The sequence below is a fragment of the Manacus vitellinus genome, unplaced genomic scaffold (genome assembly GCF_001715985.3).
Source record: "Manacus vitellinus isolate BGI_N305 unplaced genomic scaffold, ASM171598v3 scaffold_130_pilon, whole genome shotgun sequence".
NCBI classification, from domain to species: domain Eukaryota; kingdom Metazoa; phylum Chordata; class Aves; order Passeriformes; family Pipridae; genus Manacus; species Manacus vitellinus.
The window spans coordinates 141,990-163,534 of record NW_021938954.1 but is presented as its reverse complement, the minus strand read 5'-3'; the positions used below and the strand labels follow the sequence as shown (position 1 = coordinate 163,534).

General features: G+C 57.6%; 1 protein-coding gene across 1 annotated transcript in view; it reads right to left on the bottom strand.

Annotated features, from left to right (window-relative positions):
• Positions 1–21,545, bottom strand: part of LOC103762340 (arf-GAP with GTPase, ANK repeat and PH domain-containing protein 3) — a 97,268-nt gene that overhangs the window by 45,726 nt on the left and 29,997 nt on the right. Inside the window, exons 3-9 of the mRNA XM_029957970.1 lie at positions 19,281–19,339; positions 15,629–15,716; positions 15,357–15,442; positions 15,057–15,198; positions 13,586–13,720; positions 8,552–8,679; positions 2,727–2,882 (exon numbers count right to left, since the gene is read on the bottom strand). Of these exons, the coding sequence (XP_029813830.1) occupies positions 2,727–2,882; positions 8,552–8,679; positions 13,586–13,720; positions 15,057–15,198; positions 15,357–15,442; positions 15,629–15,716; positions 19,281–19,339 (794 nt within the window). The remainder of the gene's footprint in view (positions 1–2,726; positions 2,883–8,551; positions 8,680–13,585; positions 13,721–15,056; positions 15,199–15,356; positions 15,443–15,628; positions 15,717–19,280; positions 19,340–21,545) is intronic.

Here is a 21,545-nt window from a genome sequence, read left to right as displayed (position 1 = left end):
CTGCAGGTCTTCCCATCCCAGGAGGGTCGTCCGTCTGGCATCCCCGAGCACGGGCAGTGCCTAGACAGCATCCAGCAGGCCCAGAAATGTCCCAGCTTAAAGTGCAGGCGCAGGCCGTCTCAGCGCTTCCTAGACTTTACATTGGGGGGATTTAAAAGGCTCCTGCGTGTCTCCGAGGGGGGGACCCATGCTGGCTGGAGGGCGGGCGAGCCTCTAATCTTAGATCAATCCCAGTGCCCATCCCTTATCCGGCCCTGGAGAGGCAATGAAAAGTGAGAGAATTTGTACAGAGGTGCCGTGTGTAACCACCTGGATCTTCTAATTTGGAAGGAGTTGGAAAGGCCTTTTTGTTGATGAAAAGTTGGAAACAGTGGCACATATCTGCAAATATCGAAAGAATAAAGAGTTTGGCAAGTTATACTCAGAACACGGACACGAGTCTGTCAGCGATGGGCGCCAGCGGACAGCACGGACAGGCCACGGAGCGGCACCGGCGGCAGCAGCAGTCGGGGCAGGGGCCGGGCAGGGGCTGAGTGCAGGTGGGCGCCTCGGGGCACGGGTGGGCACAGCGTCTGTCTCCACCTGGAGCTATGGGGCACGCAGACCCTGCTGGGGGGGTGTGATCCAGAGGGGAGCGGGAAGGGAGTGGGAGGGGAGCGAGAGCAGGAGAGAGGAGGAGGAGGAGAGGACAAGGAGGAGAGGAGAGGAGAAGTGAAGGAGCCAGGCACGGCTCGGGACTGGGGCTGCAGTGGCTCCTGGAGCTGAGCCAAGCACCACACCTCGGAGAGGCCTGTGCTCACCTGGGGACCCTGCGGGGACGGGGGGCTGCTGGCTACACCTGAGCTGTCTGCCTGGGAAAAGGTAGTGGCAGAAAACAGCCTGCCCTTTTCTTTCCTTCCCTGCCCTCCCCGGCCCTGTCCCACTGCAGGAGGAGGTGTCGGGAGCTGCTGCTGCTGCCACGACCAGATGGGTGAAGACGTCAACGTGAGCCATGGATGTGCACCAGCACACGAGCAAGCAGGTGAGGTGAGCCCCAGCCCCACGGCGAGTGAGCGCGCCAGCCGAGCCCAGTGAGCAAGCGTGAGCCCGGGATGGGAGAGCACGTGAGAGCCTGCACGGATGATGGCGTCCACAGCGAACAAGCGCAAGCCCCACAGCAAGCCGCCCTCCTCCTCCCCCCCAGCGTGTGCCCACCCCACAAGAGCGAGCAGGGGGTTCCAGAGAGCGTGAGCACGAGCTGACGGCGAGTCTGGCCCGTGGGCGCCCAGCCAGCGGGACGGGTGGCACAGCACGAGCACCCGAGCACAGGGTACAGCAGCAAGCACAAGAGAACGGCGGGGAGGGGGAGCATCTCTCAGCACCGGGGACAGCGGGAGGCACGGCCATGGACACGGATCCACGGCGGGGTGAGCGCGGACGGGAGGGCAGTGAGGGAACAACCATGCGCTGGGAGCGGACCCGCTGTGAGGGACAGCGTGTGCTATCAGGAGGGGTGGGGGCACAGCCCACCCGTCCACAGCACAGGGACAGGGTGAGCGTGGGGCAGGGGCGTGCACAGAGAGCTGGGGGTGCATGGGGTGCAATCAGGGGGAGTGCACAGAGCATTCAGGACATCAGCGCAGAAGCTTCCAGGATGTCATAAGCCAAGGGAGATGGGCACACTCCCAGCACAAAGAGTGGGGAATCTGGGATGCCAATGGTGCAGTGAGAGGGATGGGGCGTGGGACACTGCATTTGTGTGGTCTGGTCACAAGGGTGACACGGTGCAACAGGTACAAGGACTTTGTGGTGGCCGGTGCCACAGACAGCAGATACAGTGTGCTGAGGAATGGTGGCTGGAAAGCACATTGAGATGGGGAGAGGAGCGAGGCCGGAGCCCGCACACATACATGGGGAACAGAGGCTACACCTACACTAGACACAGGACTGGGACACGTGTGTGCTCACAGCGAGGGGACACTCATGGCTGCACTAACAGCGAGGGTGAGTGTGAGGGCAGGACTGTGCACGCTGCATGGACAGTGTGTGCATGGTGTGAGAGCGTGTGGAGAGGCAGGCTGCAAGGCAACCAGCACAGGGAAGAGCTGCAAACGTACCCTGCTCCACCTGGGGCTTCGCTGCCTCCCCTCTGCCTCCCCTCCCTCCGTGCCCATGGCAGCTCCCAGTGTGCTGCTCAAGTCACGCAGACGCAGGGCTCGGGAACTGGAGCGAGTGGGGCCCTGTGCTGGGTGCTGGGCTCTGCATAGCACCACTGGACACAGCACCACTGGCACCAAACAGGGCTCCCAGTAGCAAAGGGCTCCGTACCACGCCCGGGGGACACAGCCCCATGGAGAGGAAGAGCAGAGTCACCGGTGCTGTGCACGCACAGGTGCACTCCCCCATAAACAGGCAGGACTCTGCTCACACACACGCTGTACACACACACACGAGTGCACAGATGCACACTCCTACATGTGCAAGGAATGTCCTGCTCCCAGGTGCTCCCCATGCATGCACACCCTGACAGAAGCAGCTCTCAGCACCGGGTCCCTGCACACGCAGAAGGTCCCTCCCACACACACGCACATTCCTGCGTCCCCCGCCATCCAGCCCTCCTGCCAGCACTGTGCAGGACAGGTCACTGTGCAGGGCAGCCCAGAGGGTCAGGCTGCTGGGACTCGCTCCCTTCCCCTCTCCTGCCCTGAAAACCCACCCCAGAGGTCCCGGGCCCCCGTGCTGCTTACCGTGAAGATGTTGGAGCGCCGCTTGGACTGCTTGCGGATGGGGGTGGGGGTGTTGGAGGCAGCAATGGTCTCGATCCGCAGCTCCCGCTGGCTGATGCTTGGGGTGGAGGGCACAGAGGAGGAGTAGTCGCTGAAGGCTCCTCCACCGTTGGTGGCCTGGGGCAGAGGGGAGGGGATGGTCAGACAGAGACAGGCTGGACCGAGGGAACACCACCCACCTGCAGCGGGGCAGGGAGTGCAGCATAGGACTGGGACATCCACAGAATCACAAAATCCCAGAACAGACTGGGCTGGAAGGGGCCTTAAAGACCATTTAGTTCCAACCTCCTGTCATGGGCACAGACATCTTTCACTAGACCAGACTGCTCCAAGTCCCATCCTATCTGGTCTTGAACACTTCCAGGGATGGGGAGTCCACAACCTCTCTGGACAACGCAGAGACATCCCAGACCAAGCACTGCTGCTGCCCAACTGTGGGGCTCAGGAAAGCCTTTCCCATCCTTCTGCTCTAGTTTTTCCACCAGTAAAATGTTCAAGTTCTGAGACTGACAGTGAAGGGCAGCAAATGGCCAGAGAGACCAGGCTGAAGCCCTTCCAGACACAGGTGTGGAGCTAGCCAGGAGCAGCAGGGACCCATGGCAGCCCCACCCAGCAGAGGGGCATGGCTGGGGCACCTCCATGTGCTCCCAGAACATTTGGGGAGAACATTCCAGGGGACTAGAGTCACTCCCCTCGGACAGTGAGAGCCCTCCCCTCCACTGAGACCATCAGACACTGGGCTGTGAGGCAGCCCAGAGCCTCCCCTTCCCTGTCACACAAGGACAACCATGATGCCAGTGGGGATGTGTGTCCCTAGGACTCCAGGTGTGTCCCCAGGACTCCAGCCTTCGCCTTTCCAGTGTCCTGAAGCAGGGGGTGCCACACCCCAAGCTCACGGTCTGTGTGAAACCCATCCCTGCTACTGCTTTGGAGGTTTATCCAAGCAGACCCCGAGACTGGCACACACCACCCATGCCTGCAGACCACTGTGGCCTGGCTGCAGTGGCCTGTGCCTGGGAACACATGGGACAACATGTGGGTCTTCACTAACACCGTGCTGGACTTCACGGCAAGGGGAAGACCCAACCATGTAGCCATGCACCCACATCACCAACACATCTCCTCCAGACAGGGCTGCTCACTCCCACCCTGCCCATGCCGGCTCTGTGGGGAGCCACCTGGACAGGAGCTTAGGGAGGTCCCAGGAGCAATACCTGCACAGAAGCATTTCAGATCTGCAGGACAGGATGTCTCACTACAACACAGCACACGGCAGCCCGAGCTCCCTGGCAGCTCTGGAACAGGATTTCAGAAACACATGGAAGAGCTGCCCCTAGAAGGGGAGGAGAGCTCTGGCACCCCAGCAGGGGCAGCCCACTCCTCCCAGCTCCCACACTCCCAGAGTGGCAGCATCGATGGCCCAGGCAGCACCACAGACACAGCCCAGCCCCAGAGAGAGGTACAACCTTCACCCAAGCCATGGATCCTCTCATTTTTGACAAGGGAAATGGGAGAGGACACACAAGAGAACTTTCCTCTCTTAAGAGAAGGCCTCTCCTGCCAGTGACTTCTTGCCAGAGCCTTCAACAGACAGAGCTCCTGTGAACCACGGGCCCAACACTCACAGGAGTTCTGCAGGTGCTGCGATGAAGGAAGAGTTGCAGAGACCCAGGACCAATGAGAGGGAGAGGATTTACTGAGATAGCTCAAGTTCTGGATCAGGCATAACAACATGTGTGCAGTCAGTGTTTGACCTGTGTGAATCAGGTCAAAGAAAGAGAAATACTCCAAGTGTGAGGGAAGAGAAGGCAGATGCTGCAGCACAGAGAACGTGCCATGTGGACCAGTTAGCCAGGCACAGCTGCCCAGAGCCCTGGACCCCTCCAAGGCTGGCTCCTGGCTATGCTTGGTGCCTCTCAGGGACCTTGGCAGCACATTCATGATGCTGTCACTGTGGGGAGGACCCGGTTCAGCAGAGGATGTAGGATCTGAGCTCCTGCCAGAGCAGCTGGGACAAACCCTGTGGATGTAGGTGATGGACACTAAAGCTCCAAGGAACAAATCTTGCTAAATCCTGGTTTATATTATACATAGTCCCTGTAACCTTGTGTGTAATTTCTGCCTGGCTGGAATAACTTTCCTTAGCCCCAGTCTGCCGGGTGCTGGAGCCAAGGTTACTGTCCCTGGGCAATAAAGGGCACTGGCCTTTGAGCCTCCAGTGTACCACAGCCAGCCAAACCTCAGGAAGGGCTTTGGGGCTGGAGGATGGCTTGCACCACACTGTGAAGGCAAGCAGGAGAGCTGATCCTGTGAGTTTGGGGGCAGAGGAGAAATTCCCCCAAACACAGAGAGCATCTGAGACAGGCAATCCTGAGCCACCACACTGCTCCGCTGGAGCAGGGAACTCCAGAACTTCAGTGGGATCCAGGGATCCGGGACAAATTGCAGGGATGTGGGAGAACCCTGACAAGACGACAGGTCTGGGCACGTACCCAGTGTCTGCTCCTGGCAGGTACTTTGCTGATGGACCTGAACGACTACGTGTGGTCACCATCAGAATCTGAGAACACAGTGGGAGCTGGAAATCTGGTAAAACACGTCTGGGACAGATCCTTCCCGTTAATGCATAACGGGTGGAAGAGCACCAACATTGCCACGGGGTGCCTGGGCAGGGCAGAACACAGCTGGAGTCAAGGGGCTGTAATTCCTGGTGTAACAAGGCCTGAGGCGGAACACAGAGATTTGGGAAGGGCTCTGAGTAGAAGAGTGCAAACAAACAGCAAACACTGGCTTGGCATCTGCAGGAAGAGGGAAGACAGAGGAGTGTACAAACCCTTGAATGGGGCACCACGAGCCAAGCACGCAGTGGGATACGGGTTTCCCTGAGGAAATGCCAACACCCTCTGCTGCAGCTCCTGAGCTCTGCCGGAACGTGCCACGGCAGGCCGGGGAGCGCTGTTAACAGCTCGGGTCAGCTGTCCCCGGGGCTTCATTTCACTTGCAAACTTTAATTTTCCTCCTCTTTCATGTGCTCTCTCACTGAAGTCTGGGTGAAGGCCTTCCCAGTGCCCCCGAAGAGCCCGTGCAGGGAGGCAGAGCGAGGCCGTGGGAGCGAAGCCGTGACACCGGGCAGCCAGAGCGCAGCGGGCACGGCAGCAGCTCCTGAGGCCCAGGGGTGCACCCACTGCCCTGCCAGGTACCCACGTGAGGTACCTGCCTTACCTCCTGCCAGCTGCTGGGAACCAGTTCCCTGGCAGAAAGACAAACTCCCATCCCACAGTGAACGCAACGGTGACTCACCCACAGCCTGGGGAACTCCCAAAGGCATCCCAGGGGCCCTGAAGAAGGACCGAGAACAGGGCAGCAACAGTGAGGAAATCAGGTGGAACAACTCAGCAGGTGCTGCAAGCAGCTACTGGTCTGAGAAACTCCCACCCCCTCCCTGCAGGCGAGGACCAGGAGCTGCCAGGAAGGAGTAGGGTGGGAGTCAGGGCCAAGTGAGGAATGGGATTCCCAAACCCATCCAACCTGCTCGCCCAGTGACAGGTGTGGGCAGGACAGGGAGAGAAGAGCCCAAGGCAGCAGCAAGAGCTTTCCCTGGGGCTGCAGGGCTCCAGGGGATCCAAGGAGCCTGCTCCAACGGGTGCAGACCCACACCCCACAAGCTGCTAGGAAGGCCTGAGGGACAGACCTGTGTCCCTGAGGGAGCACAGGACTCCAGGGCCGGCCCTGTTCCTGCCACACCAGAGGACCAGGGAGATGCTGAACACGGAACTCAGGATCAGGACCCACCATGCACTTCTGGTGACTCGTGAGAGCTGCTGGAAAACACTGACCAGGGCTGACCTGCTCTTGCAGCTCCCTTCCCCTCCCCATGGATGGAGCAGTGTCCTCCAGGCACTGGGCACTGCTGCAGAATAAAAGCAAAAAAATCCCAGACTCCCAAAGGCAGAAATAGAACCAGGGCCTTTAGCTGGTTCCCAAGAGGATCATCCACTGTGCAAGGACACCTCCACAGCACTGCTGCCCCAGGAGAAAGAAGCCCTTTGGACAGACAGGTGACAAAATCACCAGGGTCCTCTGGGGTCCCTCCTCTCCCAGTAATGGTGCTGGACTGGCCCGACTGACAGAGCAGACAAGCAGTGGCCATTTCCAAAAACGCCAGTTCAGCTCAGCCAGTAGCATAAAGCTACTTCCAGAAGAGACATGCCCAGGACAAGTGGAGGGGCAAGGCTGGCTCACAGCTCCTGCCTGCCATAAGCAGCCCTTTGTGGTGACACCTTGCTCTCATTCCCAGAGAAGTACCTTCTCCACCAGCAGCTCCAGAGGATAGAGCTGTGCCTGCAGCCTGGGCCAGGAGACCAGGCCCAGAGCAGAACATCCTTCCCACCTCCAATGGCACCCTCATCTCTCTGGGCACAAAGCTATGCAGGGAAGCAGACCCCATGGGCAGCTCCTGGTGGAAGGAAAAAGGACAATCTGGGGGAAGGGAACGCTCTCAGGCCCCAGAGAAGCAGCCTACTCAGGGAAAAACACACTCCTAAGGAGGGATAGAGTGGCTCTGGTATCAGACAGGGAAGACAACACTAAGCAAGTGTCCACCTCCCCCCAAGGAAGGGGGCCCCCTGCTCCCCTTCCAGCACAGGTGGCCTCTCCTTCCCAACTAGGCTCTGACTGCCCCCAACTTGTGTGCTAAGAAAACCCTCAGATTACCAGATACACTTAAATCTGTGTTTTCCTTTGTTCTCCACCCTGAATGTCTCCCCTTAAATTTGTCTCCAGCTCCCTGGACATGAGCAAGTTCTGACAGAATCTGGCTTTGCAACCTCTCCCAGCAGCCCATTCAACTGCCCACAGGCTTCACCTGAACTTGCTGGCATCCAGGTGACCCAGAGCACCTGGAAGCTGGCACAGGTCTCTGCAAAAACCTGCATCTGCCTACTTGCAGTCCAGCTTTAGAAGCCTCTACAGCCAGGTATAAACTTCATGGGGGTATTTGAAAATTCCTCATGTAAGGGTCCAGGCAGTGGCTGCAGACACGTCTCAGGTCTGTGCAGGGACAGGGTCCCACACTGGAGGACCAGGAGTCCTCCAAGGGCTGGAAGTTTCACATACACCTGGAGCTTCAAAGCCAATCCCCTTGTGAAAAACTCACCAGCTACACGTGCTGTCCCCTGACAGCCTCTCCACAGGTACATCCCCTCACAAGCCACCTGCATCTGCATCAAGACCATCTGCTTCCTGAGTCTGGGGGCAATAGGACCATGGGCAGCTGTGCCTGCCTGGCTGGGGCAGCCAGAGCAAGACCCTCTCACAGATCCCTTTTGCTGTCCAGGAAGCTCCCTGAAGACTCCTCACAGCTTTGCTGTGTGCCTGCAGAAGCACAACACGGTCTGGGGACCATGAGCCAGACCCAAAGATATAGACACGAAACCTGACCTCAGGGCAAGTGTCAAACCATCACAGAATCACAGAATCATGGAATGGTTTGAATTGGAAGGGACCTTAAAGCCCATGCAGTTCCATCCCTGTGATGGGCAGGTCACCTACACTAGACCAGGTTGCTCCAAGCCCTGTCCAACCTGATCTTGAACACTTCCAGGGATGGGGCAGCCACAATCTCTCAAGGCTATGAACACAAAAACCAGGGTGACACCACTTTGCTCTTCCCAAGAGCCATCCCAGGGCAGCAGCATGAGCCTAAGGCTGAACTGTGGGGTACTGAGTGAGCTGAGGGGTGTGCAGAGCACGAGGGGTCCCTGGCTTTCCCTGTCCCTGTTCCCCACCTGGTTGATGTGGACAGAAGGAATGGAGGCTGCGGAGACAGACGAATGGCTGGGTGAGTTGGGCAGGGACTTGCAGGGGCCGATGGACAGCTGATGCTTCTTCCGGAGAGCCACCACCTTCTGAGCCACTGGAAAAGGGAGAAAAGGACAGGGTCAGAGCCCAGAAAGCAGCTTTCTCTACCCACGTATTTCTGGAGGGCTTCAGGGAGACCCAGACCCTTCCCCTGACTGAGGCCAACACCTGTGGCTCAAACTGTGCCCCCTGTACTCACAGGGAGGATTCTGTAGAACATCCAACCTGCAGTCCTGCTGCCACACAGGATCCCTGCCATCCACAGGGACAGGTATATGGAAGGCTGCCTGTGCTGCCCAGGCCAAGTCCCCAGAGGCCACTTGACCTCTTGGGTGTCATGCAGAGCAGTGACTTCACATGGACACCACAGAGACCCACCAAGCCCTGGGCTGCTGCAGGAGAATCCCTGGGCAGCCAGAGTCACCTCTCAGTCACCCCTCATGGCAGCTCCAGGAGCCAGGAACTGAACTGAACAGCCCAGGCAATACCACCTCCATCAGTCTGGGCCCTTGGGACCCTCATGGGCTCCAGGTGTTCAGAAAATTAACAGGAGGCTGAGGTGAACATGGACAAAGAGCTCTCTGCTCCCTGACCTTTGCTTGGTACAGAAACATCCCTAAAATAAATCCTAAGAGCTGAGGCTCCCCCACACCAATGGCTTCTGGCAACTGTCCTGGCATCTGCTGAACCCCAGGAGATTTCTGCACTCAAACTGCGAAGGCAGTCCTGAGAAGTAAGCTCTTTAACCGGACCTCTCCAGACCTAAGAGGTCAGAAGGCACATTCTGTGCCAGCCTCCACCTCGGCGAGGGCTCTGCCATGAGGGGACCACACTGACCACCTCTCAGAGCAGGCTCACCCTCAGGGAGTCCTGAAGTGGCACCGGACACTGGAGGACACAGCCTGGCCTGGGGCACTATCCCTGCTTGTGCCAAGGCCATCTCTTGGTGATACTGAAGTCACCAGCACAGTCCCATCCTCTCACCACGACAGTCACTGTGACATCTGGGGACTTGGGAAGGATGGAGGAGTGCAGTTCCCACACAGTGAGCAGCGGCTCCAGGGGGAATTCTGCCAGGACACATGAGAAACCAGCAAAGAGGAAGTGACTCTTGTCCTCCTGACACGTGTCCTTCTCATGGTGACCTTTGGCAGCCTGACTGCCTGGACACAGCCTCTGTCACACCAACAGCCTCACCACCACCAGGTACACACTGGAATGTGTTCGGTCCAGACCCGGCACAGCACAACCACACACAGCTCCAGACTCCAGACTGGATACCTGGGACCTGTTCTGAGGAGGAGGGTCTCTGCTGCTTCTGCTTGATCTGTGGTGGCACCACAACAGCCAGGGCCACTCAGTTCTTGGAGAACCTCTGAGCAGTTGCTGAAGGTGGAGACTCCAGTGTCTCCATCTCAGAGCGTCCCTGACACTCAGTACCAGGGGCACGTGTGGGAAGGACCATCCACAAACACTGAGGGACAGGGTGGTCACTCCCTCAAGCTGTTGTGCCAGACCTGCACATTGACCTGCTCCTCAAAAAGGTCTGTGGCTGCTTCTTGTGAGCCAGGACAGTGGCAGGGAAGGGCTGTCTGGGAGCAGAGGTGCAGCACACGCTCCACGCAGCATGAGCGAGGGAGTGACCTCGGCACTGGATGCAAAGACCAGCGCTCAGGGAACTCTTCCTGCTCCGCCGTGGGAAGTGGACATCCTCCCAAGCCTGCCCAGGACAGGTCTGCCAGGATCTGGGATGAACAGCTGGTGTGGGAGAAGACATATAAAGACATGGTCTGATGGAAACTGGATCACCACCTGAGGCAAAGTCCTCACACCGTCTGTGACTGCCAGCATTCCACTAGACCCTAACCAGCTGTACCAGGATCCACCAGATCCTGAAACAGTGCTCACCAGGAAGAGCTGCTTACCCACTCCAGAAACATTTCTTCCCATCAGTCAGCTTCATCTGGAATGGGACCCTGGAAATCCTTGAACAGCTCCCAGATGCCAGTGATGGCTGCAGCCAACCTGTCAAACTCCACTGCCCTCACCTCCTGCTCCATTCCCTCCGTCACACAGCCGTGCTCAGGAGCAGCTCTCTGGTCCTGCAGTACAGCAGGAAGGTGAGAGTACCGAGCACCTGGGCTTTGCCCAAATCTCCTACAAGGCAGTGGGTCCCTCTGCTCCCCTCCCAGCTCCCAGAGCTCTCTCCAGAGCTCCGAAAGCACCCAGCAGGGGCACGGACACCACGGCACCAGCCACTGGAGCAAACGGCGAGACTCCTCCTGTGAGGGACTCGGTCTGGTTTGGAGAAAGCACAAGAGATGCAGGATATGGTACCTCCTTGTGCATTTTTCCCAACAGCTGATGAATAAAATTATTAATAAAGTCAGTAAGAACTCTTTAAAATTTGAATTCATCTGGCTGGGGTTTCTAGCACAAGCTCTGTCCCAGCCTGCAGTCTCCCAGCTGGGATCTCTTCCCATGTAGATGGGTACGTAGTTACTCCTACAATCAAGTCTCCTCTCGAGCTTCTTGATTTTCTGAATGGATGACTCTTGTAGTAACTCATATCAGGTATTTTTTCCAGCTTTTGATTAATTTTTGTAGCTTTTCCTTTTTTAACTTTCTCAGTCTCTCTGCATCCTTTTGAAGTGCTGACATCCAGTGCCTCCTCCTGCTGACCTGTATGGAAGCACAAATCTGTCCAGATTTCCACTTGGTGCTCCCACTTCCTCTGCCAGGGACAGCCTCACCTTCCCATCACAGCTGCCCACACTCCTTGTCCACCCAGCACCAGCCTCTGCCCAGACCAACACTAGGTTTGTGTGAGCAGGTAGCCACACTCCTGGGTCTCCTCAGCCTCACGGCTCCTCACAGGGACAATCCTACTCCCTTGCCACCTCCCTGACCCCATGTATGGCCCATGGCTGGGTCCAGACAGGGATGGAGCCCAGCACCTTGCAGGTGGTCACTCCTGAGCCCTCAGCCAGCAACTCCAGGTCTCCCACCATGCCTGGGACACAACACTGGCACTGAGAGCCCAGTCCACCTCCCACATCGTGCTGCTGAAGTTGTGTTGTCTGGGCTACAGGGTCAAGAGAGGGAGAAATAACCCCAGAGCACAATTCATTCCATCTTGAGATTGAAAAGGATGAGCAGCTCCTAACAAACAGCCGCTCCTATCCTGCAGCACCTTCCCAGCCCTTCCCAGCCCTTCCAGCTGCAGCTCCTTGCTATGCTGCCCTCCAGAGAGTGGGCACAACAGAACCAGATGGAACGAACAAGCTGAGCAGATCTGGTGACACCCAGCACCAAATGCTCTCCAGAGCCAGGATCAGCTGTGCTCACAGCCCTGATGCTGCTGCTCTCCCCAGGTCTGCTCTGCAAATATCCCAACTGGTTTGGCAGATCCTCCCCTCCAGCTCATTGTCCTCAGCTCTTCACACTGCTCCTTCCCCCGTTCCTCCATTACTCAGGAGGAAGAAGGCAGGATCACAACAAATCTGCCCATCAGTCACCCCAGTTTCCCCAGGAATATCAAACTGGTGCAAAGGCTGCTGGATGTTGAGGGGTCCCTGCCAGGTGGGACAGCTCGGAAGGTGGGTCTCTGGGCTGCCCACTCAGATGGTCCCAGAGCAGCAGCAGGAGCATCTCCTCATGTTTCTGTGTAAGAAATCACCACTGTGACTGTGACCCTCAGCCACAGCTTGAGATGACTGCAGGGCACAGGCTCAGGCAGGGGAAGGAAGGTCACCAGCTCAAGCTTGGAGCCACCTGAGGCCAGTGACAGGATCAGTCCCGTGTCTGTCCTCAGTCTGTCTTGCTGTGCTGCAACGACCCCAGCTGAATTCCTGCCTTCAGGCATCAGAATTTCAAAATTCATGTGCCTGTTCCACCTTCAAACACCACCAGCACAGCTCTCCTGTCCAAAAGCAGCTCCATCCTGCCCAGCTTTTAGCTCCAACAGACCCTTCCATGAACACAGACCCTGCCCAGCCTTCAGGTCTGCACAGCCCCTTCCTCATGTGCTGAACACAGATACCCAGCAGCACTACCAGAAGACAAGAAGAAGGGGGCAACAAGGGAACCACAGAATCACAGACTGCTTTGGGTTGGAAAGGATCTTAAAGCTCATCTTGTTTCACCCCCTGCCATGGGCAGGGATGTGTCTCACTAGACCAGGTTGCTCCAAGCTCCATCCAACCTGGCCTTGAACACTTCCAGGGATCCAGGGGCAGCCACAGCTTCTCTGGGCAACCTGTGCCAGGGCCTCACCACCCTCACAGAGAAGATACCTCCTGATATCTCATCTAAACCTACTTGCTCAGTTTAAGGCCATTCCCCCTTGTCCTGACACAGAGTCCCATTTAGGGCAGGGCCCTGGTTTATTTAAGCATTCTGCAAACTCACAAGAGATGGTGCAGGTTCCCTGTCCCCCCTCAGCATCGCTCTTGCAGACCACCCTCCAAGCCTAAGCAGGAATGCTTTCCCACACTGTTCCCATGAGGAACAGCTGCCCCATCCAGCTGTTCAGGTGCTGCTCCCCTACTCCAACACCTCCAGGTCCTGCTGTGACTCCTCCAGTCCTCCATGCAAGGCCACCAAACCCCCCTCTGCAGCCCCCCAAGTCCTCACAGGCTCAGAAGTGCTGTACTGCCCTGTGGGGATCCAACTGTCCCTGCGGCCTCTCTGCTCTCTGGAACGAGCATCCCCCCATGAGGAGCCCCTGCAAGAGGGGCAGAAGGTCCTGCCCAGCCCCGCTCTGTGTCCCCTCAAGCACACCCACATGCCACACCGGGGGTCCTTACACAGCCTGTGCACAAAGCACATCGTGCCCCTGCACCAGGGGTGTGCAGAGCAGCGGCACCGCACACGAGCGGGTGCCCGACGGACCTCGGCCCCTCCACGGGACTGCACTGCTGCCCTGCCCTGCCTGGACCCCCTGCCCCGGCTGCAGTTACCGTCCTGGAAGACCCTCTCCACGTTCAGGCCGTAGGTAGCACAGGTCTCGTAGTACGTGCAGCGCTTCAGATCATTGGAGAGCTTCCGTGCCCGGGAGTCATCGATGACCCGGGGGTTGGTGGCACTGATGGCATCTGCAAACCAGAGGGACAGGGGGTTACAGAGCAGGGACCTGTGTCCCACTGATCCCTCTTATCCACAGGTTCACAGCTCCCAGGTCTCCTGGCCTCCCTCCCTCTCTTCCCACAGAAGAACCACCTCCATAGGAACCCCCATAAATGCCTGAGAGTCCCACATTTGTAGAAAAATGGATGAATCTCTGTAAATGAACCTGATTCAACTCCCTGAACCACCCAGCCACTGAGGTTTCAGCAGACAGAGGCAGAACCCCATGGGAGGTGTGGGGAGCAAGGCCAGGCAGTCCTAGCCCTTGAGTAAAATGGATTTGTCAGTCTCCATTATTTTAGGGCTCGTGGCCAAGCCCCACACGTTAAAGAATCCAAGGGAGAAATCCTCCTGGGTTAATGGGGAAGTTGGTTCTGCGGGGACATCCCCACAGCTGAGGCCTTGGTGGACAGCTCTAAAATACAGGCTTAGTTTGTATCCCAGATGGCTGCCAAGTGCTTGCCTGTTTAGGAAAAACTTCCTTCCCAAAAGGAATCCAACTCCTTGAAGATAAGCCAAGGACAAGCGGGGGCTGCAAACAAACCCTCTCAGGAGGGGCTGAAGCAGCACTGGGACCACGCTGTGAGGAGCCTCTCCTCAGACTCTCCAGAGGGTCGTGTGACTGTACCAAGGCTGGGACCCCACCTGGCTCTATGTCTGTGACAACAACGGCCACCAAACCCCCTGTCATTTGTCCCCACTCCTGCACCTCCACAGCACGTGCTGCCTCCCCGGTCCTGTCCTGAGCCGAGATTGCTCAGTCCTAAAATTCATTCCACAGTCTTTAAATATCCAAAGTTTAACAACTTTGTTCTACTCTCAATCCAGGGTCTGGAGCAGATCCCCTGTGTCTCCCCACTGCTGTCCCTGTTTTCCTGGCCTCAGAGCTTCTTCCTGCCCAGGAACAGGTCACACTGCTCAGGAACAGGGTCCTGCCAGGACATTTTTTCCTCACATCCACACCTTGCTCCCACTCTCTGCTGTCACACAGACAGTTCTGCAGCCCCAGGCTCCTTCCTGCCTTTGCTGGCAGTCAGAGGAGGCAGCACCAGGAGATCTGGACATTTCCATGAGGAAAGTGGTTCCATGGAGCGAGGCAGCTCCCTGCAGGAAAGCTGAGATGGTCTGAGCAGGAATCACCTCCTCAGGGCCCTGGGTTGGAGCCTCAGCCCCATGTAGGGCTCACAGACCAGGATCCCCCGATGTGCTCACAGGGCTGGCACCCCACAGGGGCCAAAAGGGACACATCACCAGCGCTCCTGCCCAAGGCCAGGGTGTGGGGGGAAGCTCAGGCTCCGCTCTCACCCTGTGTGCCCACCAGCACCATCGGCACCTCCGCTGTGTTCCGGTAGCTGCAGAGCCGCAGGTAGTAGTTGTAGACGGTCTGGAAGCTGATCTCATCCTCCAGGCTGAAGACAAACACCACAGCATCGACCCAGGCAGCAAACTGAAGAGACATGGCAGGATTACAGGGATTACTGCCCGGGAGAGCAGCCGGAGCCCAAGGGCCGGAGCCGTCAGCGAGGGCACCCCCACAGATGCATCCCAGGAGGAGGCTTGGCAGATGCATCCCCAGGATGGGGTGGGGAGGGACAGGTCTCCTACCTGGAGTTCAGGCGGGCCCCCTTCATCTCGAATCAGCAGCAAGTAGCTCTGACCATCCACCACGATCTCCTTCTTAAACCGGCCACCTTGGGAGAAGAGCAAAGCCACTGGTCAGCGAGGGGGGGCAGGCAGGGGACACCCCAAATGAGGGCCAGGGGAGCTGCAGAGCCCTGCGGCAGTGGCAGAGATGTGCAGGGGTGGGAGTCACCTTCAGCACTGGGGAAAGGAGAGAGGACCATCCCACCCCCAGGACCCAAGGAACCAAACTTTACCCTCTGGAGACTCCTCCTGCACGTAGGTGCCGGTCAGGTAACGGTGCACCAGGGCTGACTTGCCACTGGACAGGTTCCCCACGATGCCCTGGAACAGAGGCACATGTCACCTGGTGTGCCCAGCACGTGTCCCTCTACACGAGGCCACCCCTGGAGGTGGCACCACCAGCACTCTCAGATTTGCCATGAAACAGAGGTGGGTGTCCCAGGATGGGTTAGAGAACCCAGCTCTGCCCGGCATCAGCGTCTTCAAGATGGTTTAAAGCCACTAGTTGTGGGAGCAGGTTTGTGGTGAAGGGTCTGCAGCACAGGTTTGATGAGGAGCAGCTGAGGGAGCTGGGGGGGCTCAGCCTGGAGAAAAGGAGGCTCAGGGGGGACCTTCTGGCTCTGCAACTCCCTGACAGGAGGGAGGAGCTGGGTGGGGGTCGGGCTCTGCTCCCAGGGAACAAGGGACAAGAGCAAATGAGTTGTGCCAGGGCAGGTTTAAGTTGGATATCAGGAAAATATTTTCATAGAAAGGGTTGTCCATCCCTGGCACAGGCTGCCCATGGCAGGGGTGGAGTCCCCACCCCTGGAATTGTTCACGAAATGTGTGGATGCACTTGAGAACATGGTTTAGTGGTGAGCATGGTGGTGGTGGTGCGGGTTGATGGTGGGACTTGGTGATCTTAGAGGGCTTTTCCAACCTCAGGGGTTCTGTGGTCCTCTACAGCTGCACTCACACGCTGAGAAACGTAGGGTGAGGAGCAGCTGGAACCCTAAACTGCCTCTGCCACCAAAGAGAAGTTCACAGCCAAACTTTTCCAGGCACAGGGATGAGCTTGGTAGGTGAGTCATCACCAGGCAGGTTCTCCAGCTCTCAGCCAGGTGCTTGAATGCTTCCGCTGCTCCAGGTCCTGCCCTGGGCCACCCGCACGCTCCCGGTGAGAGGCAGAGAGGCACAGCCCAGCAGCAGCCAGCATTCTGATGGCACAGACCATGCTAAGAGTGCAGGACACCATCCCATGTGCCAGTTCCTCCTGTGCCCACGGAGCCGGCACGCAGCAGGAGCAGGGAGCAGGACCAACGTGCTCCCGTGGGTGTGCCCGGGCCGCAGGCACCGCTGCCAGGTCTGTCAGCTGCCACAGCAACCACGGTCCCCAACAGCATGTTCTGACAGGTGAGAGCACGGAGAACGCGGGCTGGGCTGTGCCCTCCCTGTCCTGCACACGTGTCTCCAGAGCACAGGGCCTGCAGGGACCCAAGGGCCACACCAACACTGCACCCACGTCACCCACACCAACACTGCACCCACGTCACCCACAACAGCAACAGCCCGTCCTGAGGCCAAGCCCTCCCCCCCTGCCCCTGGGATCTAACCAGAGACAGGGAATCACAGAATCACAGAATGGTTTGGGTTGAAGGGGACCTTAAAGCTCATCCAGTCCCACTCCTTGACATGGGCAGGGACACCTTCCACTAGCCCAGGTTGCTCCAAGCCCTGTCCAGCCTGGCCTTGGACACTTCCAGGGATGGGCAGCCACAGCTTCTCTGGGCTCACCGCCCTCACAGCCAGGAATTCCTTCCCAATATCCCATATAATACTACTCTCTGGCAGTGGGAAGCCATTCCCCCTTGTCCCCAGTCCCTCTCCAGCTCTCCTGGAGCCCCTTTAGGCCCTGCCAGGGGCTCTCAGAACTCCCTGGAGCCTTCTCTTCTCCAGGGGAACCCCCCCAGCTCTCCCAGCCTGGCTCCAGAGCAGAGGGGCTCCAGCCCTGGCAGCAGCTCCGTGGCCTCCTCTGCACTCACTCCAGCAGGTCAACGTCTTTCTTGTGTTGAGGGCCCCTGACCTGGACACAGCACTCCAGGTGGGAGTACTGGGGAAGGTCTCCACAGAATAAACTGTGGAGACCCCTGTGCCAGGCAGGCAGCCCAGGGGCTCAGTGCCAGGCTGGCCACAGCCCCAGTCCCTGGGGCCACTTCTGCCAGTGGAGCAGCTCCCGGGGCTGCCCGGCAGTGACGGCCCCACACCACGCCAGAGATAAGCACTGTGATGGCATTTAGCTCTAAAACTGGGACAGAGGCTGCAGTTACACTTTGTTTGCACATAGTCCAAACCCTGACCTGCGTCTCACTGAAATCCTGCTGCTCTGCCCTGTCCTGTCCTTGGGCTCACCTGGAGCTACAAACCAGCTCCCTCTGAACTGATAGTCCTGAGGAACAGAACCCCTGAGAGGTACAAACCAGAGCCAAACAAGGTGTGTAGTCACTGTGGGGACCTCTGTTCCATGACTATTGGGAAAAGGAGGGAATGCAGTCCACACTGAGATCCAGGGGACGAGTCTTGCCAGGAGGCAGCGCACGTGCCCGACCCATCCCCCTGGCTCCCCCCTCCTGTCAGGGATTTGCAGCAAGTGAGAAGGTCCCCCCTGAGCCTCCTCTTCTCCAGGCTGAGCCCCTCCAGCTCCCTCAGCCAATCCTGGTGCTCCAGTCCCTTCTCCAGCTCCGTTCCCTTCCCTGGACACGCTCCAGCCCCTCCATGTCCTTCCTGCAGTGAGGGCCCAACACTGACTCCCACAAGAAACATTCCCAGGCTTCACTCCCTTCCAGTTTTCAAGCAGCTCTGTGTCCTCTGTCCCTCCCACAGGACAGTGGAGCCAGATGGGGATCAAGCTCTGCTCCCAGGGAACAAGGGACAGGACAAGAGGAAACAGCCTCAAGTCGTGTCAGGGAAGGTTTAGGTTGGATACTGGGGAAATTTCTTCCCTGAAACAGCTGTCCAGCCCTGGCACAGTTGCCCAGGGCAGGGGTGCAGTCCCCATCCCTGGAGGGATTTCAAAGCCCTGTGGGTGTGGCACTTGGGGACATGGTCAGTGGTGGCCTTGGCAGTGCTGGGGGAACAGGTGGATTCGATGGTCTCAGAGGGCTTTTCCAACCCAAATGATCCTGTGACTCTGAACCAGGACTCTGAAAGGCCTCCAGGCTTTTAGAAGAGCTGCACTGGCCGGATGAAACCCCGGAACAAGAGATTCTCAGAGGTCATGGAAAACATGGGAAAAGGGCACTTGAGGAAGAACTAAAAGCTCTGGGATGGTTTAGCTGTCAGCACGGCTTTGCAGCCTCCAGAGCCTTAACGTCACATGGAACAGCTGCGGGAATGTTTTTGAAGACACATTTCACAGGCAAACTAACCAATGCATATTCAGAGTTTGTTTTGATTTTCACTTCACTGCAGGTAAGCGACACTATGGCAGGACAGTGTTGGAATGCTTTGCAAAAAGAATTTTGATCTTTTGTTTCTTGGAGTAATATTGAAAAAAGTTAATCTTGCAAAGACTGAAGGGAGAAAAGGCCAAAGGGAGAAAGGGCAGAAGGAGACACACCATGAGCCTGCACAGGGAGCTGAGGGCTGGCACAGAGAGCACGGCAAGAGCAGAGCAGGGGAACAGATCATGGAGGGCTCCGAGAACAGACACAAATGAGAAGCACCCGCAGCATCCTGCCCACCCTGACAACCCCTCCAGGCCACCCCAGTGCCAGCAGTACTGACCTTGTCCCATCCCAAGGGGCTGTGCTGGGGACAGAGGGGGCAGAGGCAGCCCCCAACCAGAGACCACATCCCACAGGATTTGGGGAACCAGGGGTATCTGAGGCACGAGCTGCAGGTACTCACCACCTTCAGCTCAGGCACCGAGCGACTCAGGGTCCATTCCTGGCTGTTTACAAACGAATCTGCAAACACAGAGGAGAAATCACAAGGTCACCACGGTTGCCATCAAGGGCCTTGCCATGCTCTTCCTGCTCCCTCCAGGCAGGTTCATGGCTCTTCCCTCCCTTACACCCTATCCAGAGACACGAAGCTGCACGAGGTCCTGATACTGCCCATGCCCAGTCTCTCCACAGTCAGAGCCCTGGGCAGGGAGGAGCGGCCAAGCCGAGGGCAGCGTGGCAGCACAAAGCCCGGGCACCACAGGATGGGACCCTCCCTCCCGCCCTGCAGGAGCACAAAAACCTCTTTAGCATCCCTTGCCCTGAGGCACAAAGGACAAGGGAAGACACCCTTTTCAGAGTACAGGCTGCACAGGACCCCAGAACCGAGGGCATAGGCCAGCGCCCCGAGCCCTGCCCTTGGCGCGCCGCAGGTTGGGTGGGTGAGGAGCTGATGGTAGCACATCATCCATGTTTCTGACTGAATGCAAACACAGCGAATTATTGCGTGTTATGGAACTGGCAACTGCAACAGGCTTACGGAGGCTGTGGCAATTTGGCACGGCTTGAACGGCGCAGGAAACACCCCTGGCCTGCCACAGAGCTCCAAAATACTCATTTACATCCCAACCAGCTCCAGAGGCTGATGAGACAGACTTCCCAAATGGAACCAGACTCTCTGGGGGAGGCGCAGGAGTCTGGAGAAGACCTTGAGCACCAGGAGCAGCAGCAGTTCCTGCTGACAATCCCGGGTCCCTCATTCACCTCGGCGAGGCCGGACGCTCCATCCAAGGCCTGCTCCAGGGCAGGGCCCGAACGTGCATGGCTGCATGTTCATCGTGCATAAACAGAAAGGATTTTTGGAGACTGGAAACCTGTGGGAGCTCTGCAACTCCAAGAGCCTGTAGGAAACCTGCTGAATCTGTGGCCACTGACTATTGCAAGAATAGGAATCTGAGATGGGAAGTGGTGAATCCCCTCACAAGGGAAGTGGTGAATCCACCAGACCCAACCATAGTTAGTGATCAGACACAGTGGCCTGGGCTCACGTTCTGGCCCTCAGAACTGCTGAGGGGAGGTTGGACACCCAACAGCTCCAGCTCTTCCTCCATTTCCAGGCTGAAGCCTTGTCTCACCTCTCCCACCTCAGTGGGCACTGGCGGGAGACACGCAGTCCAAAGCTGTGGGGAAGTGGCCGGCTGGGCTCCACCCCTCCTGGCCCACAGGTGCTCAATGGCCACGAGGGGACAAACAGTGACCTGATGACCCAGCAGTGTGCCTTCACCCCAGCTCTGTGCACCCCCGGGCCTGTGGGGCGCGTTCCTCCAGGGGAACACGGTGCTCGTACCTGGAGTTCACCTTCCATGGCTGATTTAGGAACAATCCTTTCCCAGGAGCTACAGACAAATAACACCCAGGTCTGCTGCAAGAACACGAGGTTATTTATAGCCATCCTGAGGATTCTGAGGAGGAATCATTTCTCTGCGGCGTCTTTCCCCTGCCTTTTCTTTTTTTAGGCAGAGGTAAGTTTTTTATTAAAACAACCCATCAATCAGGAGGAAAATTATACATTCTTGAGCCCTTTCCAAAAGGTAACAGCACACCTGTGTTTCCAACTGCATCACTGGATCTAAAAAAAGCTGTCACCTTCACCTGGGACTTCTGTGCCACTGAGTTCCTTTGACAGGTAAGGTGATGGATAAAGCACCATCCAGCCTTCTCCTTCCCAGCACTCCCTGAGAGGACAAAGCACCACATTCATACTGTTTCACTACACACAGCAGGTTTTTGAGGGGTTCTGAGCAGAGCACAAGACATGCTCTCAGTGACTGGCCTTGGGAAAGAACAGAGGGAGGGAGAGCCCTGGAGAGGACAGGCTGGGCTCTCAGGTGAGCTGGATCTGCTCACGGGTGCCCATGACAAACTGCTCTGACTGTTGCCAACTGCCTCCTGTGCCAGCTGTCCCAACAGATCCTTGTTTGGTTTTTAACCTGGGTTCAGGAGTTTGTTCTCAACACTTTGATTTTTGACTTGCTGTGAAAGCCTCTGAATAAACCTCAACACAAACAAATGCCAGTGACACAAGGCCAACGGGACTGTGCTCAGCCACAGACACACCCCCAACTCCTCACTACCCTTAGCACGCTCAACCTGAAACACCAGGCACAGGCTGTGCTTCAGCCCGCCCGCTCCCACCCGCTCCCACCGTCTGCCAGGTCTGAACGGGACC